This window comes from Micropterus salmoides, unplaced genomic scaffold (assembly GCF_014851395.1).
Source record: "Micropterus salmoides isolate LMB-PRFRI ecotype aquatic unplaced genomic scaffold, ASM1485139v1 Ms_hic_scaffold_15, whole genome shotgun sequence".
In the NCBI taxonomy this organism is placed as follows: Eukaryota; Metazoa; Chordata; class Actinopteri; order Centrarchiformes; family Centrarchidae; genus Micropterus; species Micropterus salmoides.
The window spans coordinates 9,979,490-9,996,349 of record NW_024040596.1 but is presented as its reverse complement, the minus strand read 5'-3'; the positions used below and the strand labels follow the sequence as shown (position 1 = coordinate 9,996,349).

The following is a 16,860-nucleotide window of genomic DNA, read 5'->3' as shown; positions in this document are numbered from 1 at the left end:
CAGAACGACCAGACTTTGAATTGATTGTTGATCCGTGCTGCCTCTTGTATTAATCTCTCTCACTGTGTAATAAGTGAATTAGTGGGATGTAGAAGATGATGTATGATGAAGGCTGGCACGTCTAAAACCTGCTGTAAATCCACATGCCACAGCCACTTAATAATGTGGCCAGAGACCTCCTGGCATCATTCTTCACTGTATCCATTGACAACCTGAAACTGATAAATCTCTGAGTGAGACGGCGCTCGGAGTTTGCTGTTAAGTCATTTGTTCTAAAATATCTACATTACATGCTTTGTAGAAATGCACCAGTTCATTTTATAGGACGTTTGAACACAATGCCAGCTACATAATTTACTGAGCAAGACAAAAAATAAATCAATTTTTTTCCCCTCCTGAATATGCAGCAGCATGTGAAAGTAATGCTCCACACGTGTGGCGGTTTTTCAAAATGCAGAATATCATTTGCACAGGCTTGGACACATTTCCACGAATTTAGCAGTGTTTTCTACCGTGTCATAGGCTACTGGTTTGTAGAATCGTTTATTAAGTTCATTCAGCGAGAGCATAACATTAGCATTAGTTAAACTGGGTGCTACTGTGGCTTTTGGCATCACCCCCATTTTTTTTCAGATTTGGAAAAATCACGATTGAAATATGCTCAGTAAATAAGTTTGTCATTATTAAAAATATATTGTCTTATCTAAGGGATTGTCCTTAGACATGTGTTTTATCTCTCAGTGAGACCTGCTGCAACCCACAGCACTACATTCAGGAAATTTTTTAACAGTTTCTCCAAATCCATGTGTGTACTGTTGCCTTGTGTGTGCTGTGTCCTTTAACTTTTCCCATACGTCAGATGCCTTCCCAGCCTCCAGCCTCCAACCCCCCACCACAACAGCTGGCATCTCAGCGAGGGCCTTGACGTTACACTGCCGCAGCCTTTCAGTGCGGATCAAGTATTGTGATGTCAGGGGCCCCTAATGGCCCTCACAGAAAAATGCACACAGTACACCCAAATACAAGCGCGACGTGTTCCTCCAAACAATGATGAATAAAACTCTGTCCATCAGGCAGTGAACATTATGACATGGAAACTGTGTTCATAAGTAGGCTGTTGGTTATGTGCTGAAATTATACGTTCCGGCAAATCTTATATGTGAATTTTAAAAAGACATTTAAACATGAAAACTAGTTTTATTATGACTTCTTTTGTGAAATTCATATTGCATAACAAACAGTAATATCAACAAACAATAATTGTTTTCATACATGCATTTATTTTGCCTTTCAAAGACTCAAAATATCTGCATTAATTCCTTGTAAAAAAAACAACAATAAAATCAACACCTGGGTTCTATTTGTTCTAAAATACGGTTAAAAGACATGTCCCATCTGGCCATTTCAAAGTCTGCATTAAAAACGACAGGATGCTGCTGTTTGGTCTAATTTCTTGATTTAAAACAAATTAAAACCAAGATGTTCCTTATGTATGATTCAGAATCACAGGCCACCATCGGCTGTTTAATTAAAAAATCACCAGGTGCTTATTATTACACTGTCTTATTTAAAGACAAAAGTTGAACTAAATCTTATTGGCTCTTAAGTACATTTGATTAATTATTCTAATGAAGGCCTGTAGATCCTGGATTGAGCTGCTGTAATTGTAATAAAGCCTAATACTCTGATAATGATAATAGGTCACAAATGTCCTGTTGATAATCAAAGCAACTTTGTTATTTAAATTATTTGCTGGATGTGAATGTAGTTGAAAAATTATAGTAGGTCACAGAAACATGTTACTCTTTTGTTCCAAAATAGATTTATAGTATCCCTCTCAGTCCTCGCTCTCCATTTTAGTGAATCAAATGACAGTTTTGCTTCGGCTGTAAAATATTTGTAAAATCAAAAGACAGTTTTGTACCTGATATAAAATGTGCTGAATAGCTGCGTTTGTCATTCACGTCAAGAAGACGCCCGTGGTAAAGTATCTAGACACTGACCTGTGGTGAACTCGAGCGCTGTGCTTTGCAGTCTGTCAGACTCTGTAGGACCCAGCGGAAAACTGCTCCAACCGGAGGGAGACGGAGCAAGAGAGAGGGAGAAAGCTGAGTGGAGAGAAGACGCTCTCAGATCAGTCAGTGGCTTCATGGAGTTATGTACCTCTGATCCGCCGCCATGGATTGCAATCCGCGATCACTCCTTTTCATTTTACCTCTTTTATTGTCCTGCGTTATTCCTGCGTTTCCCATCATCTACCCCCCCAATGAAGGTAAGATAACTCTTAGTCTGCGGACATGTGTGTGTTAATGTTTATGTGTGCGCGCGCGTGTGTGTGTGACTGGTGAGCCGCGCCACGGCACGCATAGTGGGGCAGTGCTGTGCGCTCACCGCGGACTTGCTACTGTCCAAATTATAGTGATAACAACAACAGGATGATCTAAAGCGCGCTGAGGCACTGGTGATCACGAGGGGCCGGGTTATGGTCACCAAAACAGTAATTAGACATTAAACTTGAAAGTAGATCTAAACAAGGAAGACAAGGAAGCCTGATTTCGGATATTCTCGCGAACGTGGGGGGTTAATAGTTGTTTAAACGGGGATGAATGAACCGAGCGATGGCTACACAGCTCCCAAAGCGCCCATCGCAGAGTTATTACGGGGAGAAGAGATGTAAAGAAACTCCGGTTTCTGTGTCTCCATTAGAGGTTCGTGTTGATCTGTTTTATCCAAGAATTCACTCGGGGTAGACTCCCCGATTAAGCTCACAGACACGCCGATATAAAGGCAATAAAGACGCGGATGTCTGTTTTTTATGGTTCTGACCTGAATAAATCCAAAACAGTTAACTTGTAAGCTACTGCTACTGGGATCTTGTAAACTGCCCTCCTTATAAAGTCATGTCATGTAGGTACTGGCGGGGGAACTGGTTTACAATTATATTTAAATCCAACGTTTATTTAAACGAGTGAAAAACAATGAAGATGGAGACAACTTAGTTTGACTTATTTGACGACAAGTTTCGGGCCACTTATTCATGGATAGTGAACATGTGGCACAATTAAAAACCCGGCAGAATTATGGCAGACCGGTCCTTTTTCAGCAGAGTCATTTCCACAAACATGTAAAACTGTGCTGAAAACAAGTGAAGCAGTCTCCTTCTTGGAGATTTGTTTAACTTTCTGAAAATGTCCAAAACCATTCTCACTGTTACGCCCTGCAGTAACTACCTGTCATGTGTTTTGTAGCGGGGTCAAAGTGGAAAAGAAAGGCACATGCGTGCTGATGGTGCTCTGAGTTCTGTAAAGGTTAAAACTGCCCACAGGGGGGGAATGCATTTGGGTGAAGACGTGGGTCACACTGTCTAAAAGGCACATATATTATAATTACAGTTATTCCCTGTTAAAAAAGAAAGCAGAAGAATAAATAGAATACTCACTATGAATACATGGATAGCGCCCTATTCTAAAATGGTGCGTCACGTGAATTAGTATAGAAGATCTAAAACTATAGTTGAAAGAGTAGTTTAAAACTAATCAGAAGGAGTCTTTAGTAGGCGCAGTATACTCTTCAGTAATTCAGAGACAGACCGGTAGTAAAGGCGCAAAACCACGTCCCAGGTCCTTCTGACGCCCATGTTAAGAAAGTAGATGAGTCTTGAAGTTTGGGTTTAAAGGCCACGTTAGAAGAGCATCCCAATGTAACAGAAACAACCTGAAGGGAAAGTTGCCCAGAACACATATAATCCAAATAAACCATGGATTGCGGTTTATTCCCCCACGTTGAGTTTATTTAAAATCCAAACTGCTGAGGACATGATGACATTTTCATTTATGAACTTCCACCATATTTATTACTAAACATAGCTTATTTTGTCAGACACAGTTATTTAAGACGTTTAAACCTGAAACCCGATTTCGTCTCCTGAACGAAAATGTTTGTTGTAGCCTATGTAGAATATTCATCCGATATTAAAAACGACCTTCTTTACAATTTTGTCTGTTTGTGTCAGGAAAGGACCGCAGGTCATGGCTTTGCCGAGTTGTTGCATAAGGCCAAAAGCTTTTATTTATGAAAGTCTACTTGACAGGAAAGCAGAGTGGACCAATTGGAAATCGGGAAGAAAAAAAACTCTGAGTGACTGTGTGTGTGAAGGTCAGCTAGGCCTACTGCAACTCTGTGTGTACATGTGTTGTGCCGTTACCCATGAGAAGGTTTTTTTAAAAACACGAATAATAATAGTTTAATATAATATAGTAGTTTATTGAGATATAAAGCTGATGGACATTTAGTGATCTCAGCACTGAAAAAAGAAACAAAACCACATAAATACACACCACCCTGACAAAATACACAATAGTAGGCTATGTAGAACTACTGGTGTGTACGTGTTTGTGTGTGAGTGAGACAGAAAGGGAGGGTGTCAAAAGTGTTAAGCAGAAAGTTAAAGAACAGAAAAGACAAAGACAGAGAAATAAAAGAAAGAGAGGGAGAGCGATCCTGTAACCGGTTTACAAGTTAGTAGGAACAGCAAAAGTGCTAATTTTCAATATGAAATACAAATCGGCAATTAAATTCACCTTTCCAAGACATAAATCTGCCAGAGAGTGTCAGTGTCGAGCCGCTCCGTCTCTATATTGTATAGAAATTGATACAGACTGCTACACCACCAATGTGACCCTATAACAGGACAAAACATACATTTGAGTTAGTGGAGCACTGATTGTCTCGTCCGGATTAAATGTTTCATTGTACTGGTGCAAACAGATCGTCATGCTTAATAAACGTATTATGCTCCGGTTTCAATCCTGAAATAACAGATCCTATCATGCATTGTTGTCTAATGCAGGGAAGCAGCGAAGCAACAAGGCAGATAAAGCCAACATAAAGTTAGAAACTCATGGATGTGTATCAGAGCCGCATTTCTCCTTACATAATATAATAAATCAGGGCACACTGGGACTTTGACCATCGGGCAGAACCAGATTTGGGACTCATTCACTTTGTAAAAGTCACCTTTAAAGTTTCTTATTTTTAATTACATTGATGTTTATGATGAGACACAGTAGTTTCCTTAATCAAGTCGTCTGTACTGTTGGCCAGTGTTCACACGAAGAATAAATACAATTATCCTGACTTTTATTTTTTATACCGACATGCTGCTGCTCATCAAATCTAGCCGCCATACGCGCGCAGGAGATTTTGAAAGAGCATTCAGAGTTAACCAAGATGCCTGGTTGTAAACTTGAAAATCGGTGGTCATAAAAGGACGGTTTTATGTAGTTTATATCAAAGCTATATCAGCATTAATTAATTGTGTCAAGACTCGAAGGGTCTTGTTATGGACTTAATGTAATAAAGCATTAATTGAGTTATAAGTAAATTAAAACATATGTGCATGAAAAACAATCCTCAACTTTGAAAGTGATCACAGGAAACATGTTATTATTATTTTCCTCCCTATTGATGAACAAACTAGTCTTGTTGTAGCCCAATTCTTGTAATCTTCAATCCCATCTCGGCACCGTGCCACAGCCAACATTTATTTAAGAGCATTTACTGCGTGGCTTTCATGAAGTCGTAATGATCTTATAGGCTATAAAACTTTGGGGGAAAGTTGAAAGAAATACAGAGAAATCACTGAGAATATCATTTAGGGGCTATGGGGAAGATATTTTGTTTTAAAATGTCCACAATTAATCGAAAAAATTACAAGGTTGTTGTTATTTTTCCTGTGGTGCAGCGTGTCCCTTTGCGTGGTTGCGTGGTGTGATGTTGGCCCGCTGCGGGACGTCGGGAGGCCTCGGGTATTTTTAGCCGGCGGTAGGGAGGCCTGGCCCGCAGAGCCCGGCGCAGCAGTCCCGCTGGGACTCATGGGCGTTTGTGAGCGATGGTACCCTTCAGAGGTGCTAGAAATGTGCTTACACGTGCCCCTCCTTTAAAAATAAATCCCCTTTCTCTACATACACTGTAGGACTATATTTACCTATGTGTGTGTTGGCCAAACATTGAGCTGAAGATGGAGAGTGGCATCTTCAATTTAACAGTGTGTGTTTTAAGCTTCATATAAGGTGTGTGTTTGTGTGTGCGTGTGTCTGTGTGTAGGTTTGATATAGGATTAGTATGTGTGCAGGAGTGCTGTATGCCTTTATGTGATGTGTTTAAGTCTATGTGTGTACATAAGGCACATACGTATAAGGTGTAAGGTGTAAGGTATAGGAATAGAAGAAAGAAAGTAAGAAAGAAAAAAAAGAAAGAAAGAAAGAGGAATGGGGGCAGAGGGGTTGGGTAGGCAGCAGCAACATCAGACACAGCGACTCTGCACTTGAATAATTCATAATGGGAGGTGAACACTTCACCCTTTAACACAGACACAAGTCGCCTTGCTTTCCCTGCACTGCGGCCTGCCAACCTTCACATGCACAGAGCCATCCTGCAAAGCCCTCTCCACTTTGCTCAAAATGAAATGGGAGACATTAGAAGAACATGTGCATGTAACTATTCTATTCTATTCTGTTCTGAGAGGAGTGACTTTGTTCAGATGGCTCCACTTTAATGATCAAGCCATGCGTTGATTCCAGACCAGCGTCTCTGACTGACAGCCTCTTCTTCCACTCATCCAACATTTTAATTACAGCTGTACATTTTCAATTCCCATGTATGTCTAGCATGAATCGGTTTCTTTCATCATATTTTACTGGAAGTGAGAGACTTTTAAATTGAAGTTTGTGCTAGATAGTCACAATAGGCTATAGTTAGCTATTAAAATATAAGAACATCAAAATAGGCACCCTGTAGATCTTTGCTCCAACATTTGATTTTAATATTTCAACATAACGCTGTACCAAGCGATATAGGTCACCAGCAAGTTGAAAAAAAAAAGAGAATCAATGCTGCATGATCTCAACTCGTATTTGCAAGGTTCTCATTGGGTTTACTGGCTGGATGACACAGTACCCCCCATCAATGTATACCCATCAGTTAATCATGAAAGCTTGCAGGATGTTGTGTTTGCCTGTAGCATGGTGTCTCCTCCTACGCTTCTGTTTTGTCAGGATCAGTTTACGTGCGGGGCTGTTTGTATGTGTTATGTATTGATTCACCTGTTTCTACCTTTGTGATGTTTTGCTCCCTCCCAGACTGGCTGGCTCAGTTTGCTATTAATACTCCTAGTTCCCGTTTAGAGGCACTCCCTGATGGGGCAGGGGCTATATGCTTGGCTGACGCTAGCTTGCTAACTGACTTTGTGTGTGTGTGTGTGTGTGTGTGTGTGTGAGAGAGAGAGAGAGAGAGAGAGTGAGTGAGTGAGAGAAAGAAAGATAGACTGTCAGCAAATATTGTGCATGCTCTTATTTTGTGCCTGCTCGAGTACGCATGTGCGGGAATACGTGCATGTTTTGGTGAGTGCGTGCATACAGTATATGTGCGTGTGTGCAAATGTGTGTTGGTAATGGCTTTTATTTTTTTGTGTCTTCATCTGTTTGGTACAGTTTAGTACAAATACATGTTTCAGTGTGTGTTTACTCCTCTGGTTTCTTGGATGGTATGCATCTTTTGGTGTGATTTTATGTTTTTCAGAACCGAGCACAGTGTTAGTGTTTATGCATGCATTTGTGAGTGTGTTTGGGTGTGCGTGTGTGGGTGCTGATATCCCCAGTCAAATGCAGCTGGAGGGGGGTTTTTCCTCCTGCGATATGAGAGCCATCTAATTTTCTGCTCTCAAATTCCCCCGCTTGGCTCAATTTGAGTGGTGGGCTCGGCTCGTTGAGAAATGTAAATTGGAAGCAATGGCCCTGGATGCTGAGCTGCTATTATCTGACATGAACAGATAGCTTCATTAGAGTCTAATAGGAATGTGTCTACTGCCACTCAACTGGCTGAGTGGCTTAGCATGGCTACAGCTCAGGTGAGCCTCAATTTAGTAGCTTTTTGAGCCTGGAATTTGATAATAAGTCTCCCTCTGTGTGTGTCTTCCCTTCTCCGCTTCCCTTTCAGGCTTTTTCTTTTTGCCCCACTGGCTGATAGTTATCAGACTTGCCTGGAGAGAATGATTTCCATCTCAACCTTTATTCTAGTGTGAAACAATTAGTTCATGCAGCAGCGAAATCACTATTCACTGGAAATTCAGCTCATGCTGCTTGTGAGGGTTACATTTTGTTTAACTAAAATAGTTTTCACAGTGCCACAGCAGTCCTTACAGGCCCACAAATACTCTCTTTGGAGATGTGTACACTCTTGCCTACCGAAGCTTTGAATGGGAGAATACAGGGAGATTGTATTCCTCATATTTTCACAGTGAATACAGTTACAGCTGCAGGGCCTGACTGCATTGCTGCTTCACTTTGTTGTGCATGTGTGCGCTCACTTCGGTAAGTGTGTGCCTGTGTGTGTGTGTTTGTGTGTTAGTGTGTGTTGAGCTGTGGACTGATTTGCTCTCAGCCGGACGAGAAAGAGGCTAAGTCAGTTTCAGGTTCAAACTTAAAGAAAGAGATGATCGGAACAGTGGAACTTTATTGTTCTACTATCAACGTTCGCTGCTTATTTATCTTCTACGTCTTCATGTAGGTCACTTAGTGTCCATATTTGTAATCACAGCAGCACGTCAGCCCATGTGTATGTTTTTATTGATGAAGTCAACATATGGCATTGTAAACATTAATCAGTTACTTCAGAATAATTTTGAAAGGATTGTACCCCAAAAAGAGGCTTTGAAACAGTTTTAGAAAGTAAAGTCAGTTTTTGCTCCATATAATAGAGAAAAAATGGAATATCTTCCCTCAAAATAACCACAAATAAGAATGTTGTTCACCGTGGTTGTTTCAACATTTGTCACACTTCAGCCCACTGGGTGTATCTGTTTGTTTCTTCTTCACACTACAGTCGCTTCTCATTCACACCACAATAAGGCATTGTATTTGTTTTCTCTATTTTAGAAACTGAATGAAAAGGGATAAATATTAAACTCAAAATGTAATTAACTGAAAAGAATATTACCACATTATTTTCACCAATTTTAAGCTGTATTTGGTTTGTGTCTTTTGACTGACCCTAAACAGAATCTGGTGCCAAACCACAGTGGCAGTTTGGCTGCTGAAGTGGGGCATCCATAGAGTATAAGGCTGCCTCCACATTCCCCACTCCATCACGGTCCATTATGACACTTGTATTTGATGACAAAAATGTCGCTGCTCATTTCTCTGTGCTTGAGGAAGATAGTGCATGTTAAAGTCAAGTTGGCCAACATGTGTACATAAAGAGTTGGTAAGAAGAAACTGTTTCTGTGTGCACAAACATCCTCTGCACTTTGCACTGTGTACTGCTGCTTGCTCTGTGCTGCACCTGAAGTACTGACATGGCTGCTACTTATCCTTCACCCCTTTCACCAATCCAAAGCCTTAACTTGCCCCATCATGCTAATGAAGTTCCCGGTCTTATCTGTCCTCTATCCATCTATTAGATATGGATTTTCTCTATGCATCTTGGTTTGTGTTTGATATGAATTAATTCTTGGCAGGACACATGCATAGAAATTGTATTTCTATTCATTATATATTGATTTATATTTTGTTTTCAGTGCGGCCAATTACATTTCTGACCACCTCTGAAAGTGGCGATTGCATCTGAATTTAGATTTGATGCGGTTTTGCTTCACCTGGTGACAGTCCAATCACAAAGGGTGCATGTGTGGCTAGCTAGGCCGGGGTTCTGTAGTCTGACACTTGGAAAATAAACACTTCTATCTGTGGTTTTTGAAATCTTGTCTCTACTTTAGTTCAATATCTCTTTAGAATATCTGTGTTGTTGCCAGTTTGCCTCTGCTTTGATGCTTTACACAGCAAGACAAGAAAGCCAGCTCTTACTGTCGGGATATGTGTAGTGTGTGTGTGTCTATGTGTGTGTGGCAGCTGAGTAAATAGAGTCATGATCGGTACTTGAGGTTGGTGATCCCTCCTGTGGGATTAGATGAAGGCTAATTGGGGCTAACAAGGACTAGACACTCATATGTTCTCTTTGTTTTCCCTCTCTCTTTCTCTTCCTCACCACAGTCAACCTGTTAGACTCAAAAGCAAGCCAAGGGGAGTTAGGATGGATTTCCTACCCATCGCACGGGGTGAGTATCCTCTATCTCTTACCCACATCATGTCTGAATATGCTTACATTTGGGAGACAGATTGACCAACATGAACTGGATGTGGGATTGAGCCCCACACCACATGAAATAGGGATTTTCAAACTCCTGGGGTCCTCACTATGTCATGTTAACCCAATGAGCCAAGTGCAGATTAACCCACTTTCCACATTTTTGTCCACTCTCCGTCTCGCAGGTTAAAGGTTAAGCATTCGGAGCTTGCCATATGGCCAAGATGCTTAAGGGAAAATGTATTGCGTGTGTATGCCCAAGTGTTTAAAGAAGGATTAAGGCATTAAAGGATTTTAGGTTGTAGGCACAAAGGCATCCACACAAGAATTTTGATAAGCTTCCCCCTTTTAGGAAAATATCACAACAATAGATAGGACAAACATTGTGATTCTATTGTTGATATTTCACTTGTTAATCCATTTGTTCTTAATTGAAAATACACACAACCTCATTCTGTCTGTCGCACATCCATTGATACAGTTACTAGTCTTTTAACGCACATTTCTGATTTGAGTCTCATAAATTATTTCAAATTCCTTTAAAGTTCTGGATTTGGCTTCTGCTGTGTTACTTTTACTCAAGATCCACTCTGTAATTGACAAAATCTACATATAAGCAATCATTCTAAAGATGTGTTTTTGTGCTGCCATTCTATTAACTTCTTCAAAGACAAACACACAAAAAACCCCCAAAAATTATTTAATTTAATAGCTTTCACAAACTGCCCAGCAGTTTTGCAGCAACACAGTCCGATACCTTTGGGAAAAAAAATATCTGCAGCCTCGTCTATCAGCTTCTCTCTTCTACCAAAGTCCCTCCAGTGGGCTCTCACTCAGTGTTTATTTGTCTAACTAGTTAGACTACTGTGCCTTAGGGCTGGCCCACTGACACACACACACACACACACACACACACACACACACACACACACACACACACACACACACACACACACACACACACTTCCTCGTTTTTCCTTTATTAAGTGTTAGAATTACTCCTTGGCAGTGGCTTAAGGTAATTCAGTCATTTGTTCCGTGGAGCTGCCAAACCTTGTTTCCCTCGGCCATATACAGTGCTGGCACCATCTAAATGCTCAGAGTTTCTTCATGAGGTTGAACCACAATGAAGAAATGACCCAAAGGAAAAACTGCAGGCTGTTTAAAATGCGTTTAGCTCAAAGACAATTGCAGGCTACAGAACAATTGCATGACCATTTGAAGGGAGAGACTGATGTTGTGCTGATAGAAGTTATTCACATGTGAGCAAGTAGGAAAATGCGTACCAATATCGGAGGCTTGATCCAGCACTGGACATAGGAATGTGCGACAGAGGTTATGCAGTGCGTTCACCAAGCTCTGCCTTATTTCAAGTTATTTGCTTTGAACAAGTTCAGAAGAAAGGCGAGTGGTGATACAGTTCATAAAAATGCTGCAGGAATGGAAGCCAATGTCATTCTTAAATGAGAATGACTCCAGAGAGAATGAGAAAGGATAGGAGAGGATCAGAAAGAGGGGGGGGGGGAGAGAGAAAGAGAGAGAGAGAGAGAGAGAGAGAGAGCAAAAATGGATGAAGAGAAAGGAAGAAAGGGAAAGGAGAGGAGCGGAGAAGTGAAAGGGAAGGACAGGAAAGGATGCGAGAGAGATAGTGCTGATGATCAAGTCCTCAAGGTGAATCATCTGTAATTACTCACGTCATCCACTGACTGCGCTCCGATAAGCAGCCTGCCCTGGGAGACCGCTGCTCACAAATGATTTCTCATAATGTGGCAGTGGCACTGAGCCCTCACACACAAGCACACATCCGCGTGCAAACACACACACACACACACACACTCATTCACATTGATGGAGAGGCCGCGGCTATTGGCCTACCGAGACACACCGTGCTCTGGTCACAACAAATTAAGAGCTTAGCCTCCCCAGGATGTTCACTCTGGATCCACCGACTAGACTGACAAGTGTGTGTGTCTGTATGTGTGTGTGCGTGTGATCCAGATATACTGTTATCTGTCTGGGAGGCAGTCTGATTGCTGAGCAGTGTCCAGGGGGCTTAGCCCTTCACAAGACTAAAGAGTGTTAAAGATTACATTCTTGCGTGCTTTGAAAGCATTCTTCAGCAACAAACCAACACCCCAGACACAGGCTGTGCATACAAAATGGAATTAATGGGCACATAGAAAGTGAAGTCCATTTTTCACCAACCAACAAGGGGATACAACTGCATTGCTGTTTTTGCCACAACTGTTGCGTATTGACTTGATTGTTTAAAAAAGGTAGTGTTTTTGCTTAACTAGCTATTATTTACAATTTGCATTTTGATATGTAAGTGAAAAATATTTTAAAATAATGATATAATGAAGTTATATCAATTATACTATAACTTATAAAATAAAAATAATGCTGAAACCCATATAATGCATTGGATTCAGTTCAACAGAGTGCAACATTTAAAGCAGCAGTTTGTAATTTGTTTGATGACAAATTGATGCCAGATGTTATAAAACACATCGTTCCGCACTGGAAAATCAGTATGATATGAAGTAAATGGGACTTCTAAATTGGCATCCCACAAAAAAAGAGGGAAAAAAAGTAGAATTTTTATTGTATATGAAGAAAATTGACAGCCAGCAGTCACAGTGTGTGAACTCTGCATATGCTGTCAGGAATAATAAGAAATATGTAACAGACACACAGACATTCACATCTCATATTCCAATTGTCAGGTCTGGAAGGAGAGGTTGGGGGCGAGGGAAAGTATAATGGCAGGGCTTTTATATTTTGGTTTAGGCCCACCACTTCAGCCGGCTTTCTGGGGGTTTTTTTGTTGTTTTTTGCTCTCAGAGAACAGACTGCTGTTTCAACTTCTTTAAGTCACCCAAGGGCTCTTAAAGCCCCCCTATGCACTGCTGCCACCCCATCTGTGAAATCAGCCTGACCAGCATAAAACACTCACCCCCACCCCCCAGAAAGCGAGAGAGTACAGAGAAAAGCCCGTCCATAAACGAGGATTAGCAGGGCAAGGCAAGAGACCAGGGAAGAGGAGGAAGAGAAGGAGGTATAACGTGTGTTATAGTTACTTTCTTCCTGGTAACACTAGCTAATGCAAGCTGACTGACAACAAGTATACAGCATGAGAACATTTTCAATATACAATACACCAATTAGTACAAGAAATACAACCTAATTGTATATGAATATTCACCAAAACAATAAAAACTATTAGACCTTGGAATAATTAAAAGGTCATGAATTAACAGATGCCAGTGTCACTGTGGTTCTTTGTAATTTAATTGTTGCATCCTTCAGAAATAATGTTGCTGATGTGTCCTTGAGCAAAGCATAAACAAGGATTAGCAGTGTAAGGCTCGGCACAGTTCAAAAACAGGAGGAAGGAGATAAGGTATGAAGTGTGTATTCCAGTTTCCCTTTGGTAAGACCGGCTGATGAAATGTCCTCTGACTGATATGCTGCAGTTGTTGTGTCTGCGACCCCGCTGACCTCCATGGAGCCCAAAACGTAAGCTGGCTCCACACTTGTTGTGAACACTCCAGTTTTTAGATTCACCCGGCTCCAGCTGTAGCGGTATAAGGGACAGTTGTAAGTACTCAATATGTGAACTCTGTTTCTCCTGTGATTTTTATTTTGAACTCTGATTTAGTAATTCCATGTCCCAAAATGTTACAAATAGGCAATTTTAATACATTACATACACAAATTTATTTCAAACTAAAAATGTAAATACAAAAAACTCTCAGCTCTTTTATATTATTATTTCATATAACATGACATTGCTGACAGAGTGACATATAGAAGAGAGAGAGAGATTTCAGTAGGACAAAATAAAAGATTATTAGGTTGTAGCCCACCCCATTCACTGATACAAGCAGATAAAGCCATTATTGTTAAACTTTTAAATAGAGGATGCTCATTCTCTATCGTGTTTCCTAAAACACAACTAGCCTTGGTGTAAATGCATGTTAACCTATGATGGCCCTTACACTGGTCCATTAACTCCCATTGACCTGTGAGTCTTTGAAGTGGGTGAACTGGTGTGCTGACTCGGTGACTCTGAGACGTGCCTGTTGCCGTAGTTGTAATGTCATGAGCAGATCAAGTTACCACACTCCGTTTTACTGTCCCTTTAGCTACTTCACCTACCTACAGCACAGATCAGAGAAACCGGGGGCAAGATCACACCAAGCTGTGCCCCAACTGTGACCATCAGGGGTTGGGGTCAGAGGTCACAAGGACTGGTGTAGGGTCCAAGAGTTGTTATATATCAATTAGAGGGCAGGAAGAGGGGAGTTACACACCCCTGGAGAGAAACAAGAGGGTGGCTGCTCACCTTTATTTATCCTGATTTACATACAAACTGTTCTACGCATTCACAGTGGGAGATGGCTCTGCTGGTGGCAGAGCTCCATGCTACAGAAGGCGAGAAGTAGCAGTAGTAAAGATGTTGCCTCTGGATTAAAAAAAACATTGTCATTAAATGCAATCTGGAGTTTTGCAGGATCATCCAATATTGTCACTGTTGTCCGGGAATAGGGTTGCTCATGAAATAAGTGCCCAGATAATACTAGAACTGATGTTGCGTCTGTGGCTGGTCATTTGGCCGTAGACTCACTGGTCATGTAGTATGTAGTGCCATTTCATGACATACAAGTGATACCTCCACCAGTCCAAAGAGCACGTCAATCTCAAAGACGAATGCTTTTCTGGATAATTATGTTAAGACATTCTCCTATTTCCTCACTCCCTTGTCCCTTGTCAACTGAAGGACAGAAAACAAGCCTTAGCTCTCTAACCCAGGGAAGAGATTCAAGGTTGGAGGAGATTATTCTTATGATGTAATGTTTGGCGATGGGGACGAGGAGGAGGGTAGCTCCATGTAATAGATGCTATCCTCCAGAGTGAGATCCTCACATCATAGCGGAGGTCTCATTTACTTTGGCCGAGACTTGCTCAAGTCAAGTCATCTTCTCTAGAATACGATACAGCACACGCAACATAGACATTCATGCAGACACATGCACACACCTGGGTTTGATTTTGATTTTGAACTATGTGCGTGTTTGCGCTCGGCAAACTTTAGACCCCTCCGAAAGACAGCTTAAAAGCGGAGAGCCATCACTCGGAGTCGCTTTAGAGCCCAGTTTGCATCATAGTGGTGGACATGAAAGTACATAGAGGGATACGACATAAAGCCTGCAGCTCACACACACGTCTGCTTACAAACACTGAGTAACACGCACTCACACACACACACACACACATAATGCAAAAACACAAATGCACAGGTGCACACACGTTGCTCATACACAGGAAAGCAAGTGGAACATTGTTCATCTTCACAAACACACAACACTTGCTCAATAAGTACTGTATTTATAGACATATGCAATGCACACATACTGTGTGTACAAACACACTGTGCCCTCCACTTTCAGACCACTTGTTCTGTTAGAAACCAATTTAGCCGGAGTAGCTTACTTTTCAGGATAAGGGAAAGTGGGGAAGTTCTTGATGCAATGAGGCAGGGTAGGCACAATTCAGATGAGATACTCAAGTCTGCTCTATTTACATTTGCTCCATCCTCTTCATAGAGAGGTAGAAAGAAAGGCACAAAGCTAGTCGTCCAATGCTGTACATGATGTGTGCTCTACTATATTAAAATTAAATATTTATATGTATACTGTATATATATATTTTTCCAGGCATTCTACTGAATATTTGACATTTTTACATGGTCATACTGCTGTTTACCACTATTTACATATTTACCCCTATTTTATACTATCAGAGAAATAACCATCTTACATTTTATTTTTTTGCCAAATAATGTTTTGGAGGAAAAGTAATTGTTGCCTCGATTATGCTCCCTGCATTGTTTTTTCCTTTTTTAAGGAAGTGCTGTGAGCTTGTTTAGATTACTAAAACACTTTGGTTAGGGTTAGGAAAAGATTATGGTTTGGGGCAAATATAGAAAAAAGCAAACACATTCATTCCACTGCTTCAAGTCAGCATTAACTTTTTAAAGATCTTTCTCTAATCATAACCAAGTGCTTTAAAGGCCTAAACATAACCATAAAAACATTCTTCATGCTTGCCGCAAACAGATCTGAAAACAAGTCAGATATGAATGTTTTACGAGTTTCCTAATTTTTTTGGTAAAAACATAATTCGTGTGAGACTATGTTTATCTCAAAGCGCATTTGCTTTTGTTAATTTGCAGTGTATCAATGCATTTTCTAGGAGGTAGGGTCGCAACAAAACATATACTGTAATGTACTCACATCCTGGTTCTATACACACATTTAAAATTTGTGTGATATGGTTGGAGAACCACCATCTTTATTGATACGCTAGGCCTATTTTCATGTATTTTCAGACAGAATGTAAACCTGCACATTCCTGTATTGAGTATTTTTAGTAGGGAATATTTCCACTGAGCATTTTTAAGCAACAGCAGTGACGGATCACATCAGCACAAAAAAGTTAGATTCCCAGTTGTGCTGCTTTCAAGCCTGACATTGTTTAAAAAAATATATAAAGCATTGTTTTATCAAACATAATGTCACCAGACTCACTTGTCATGGTGGCAGACCTTGTCTTAACTCTGCTTTCTGTTGTGTCAAGGTCTGTCATCAAACCTTTTTGCATGTCATCACATCATTATTTCTACATATATTATAAGTCAAGCTAATAAACCCGTGG

The 16,860-nt window shown here is 40.7% G+C and overlaps 1 protein-coding gene across 4 annotated transcripts in view; it reads left to right on the top strand.

Moving 5' to 3' along the window:
- The first annotated feature begins 2,099 nt into the window (after window positions 1-2,099).
- epha3 (eph receptor A3) overlaps window positions 2,100-16,860 on the top strand; it is a 99,242-nt gene continuing 84,481 nt past the window's right edge. For 3 of the 4 annotated variants that reach the window (XM_038720252.1, XM_038720256.1, XM_038720255.1), the window contains exons 1-2: window positions 2,101-2,272; window positions 10,047-10,111. In XM_038720252.1, coding sequence (XP_038576180.1) covers window positions 2,179-2,272; window positions 10,047-10,111 — 159 coding nt within the window. In that variant the 5' untranslated portion in view covers window positions 2,101-2,178. Of the gene's footprint in view, window positions 2,273-10,046; window positions 10,112-16,860 lie in introns of all 4 variants that reach the window. The other variant, XM_038720254.1, reaches the window with a different exon arrangement.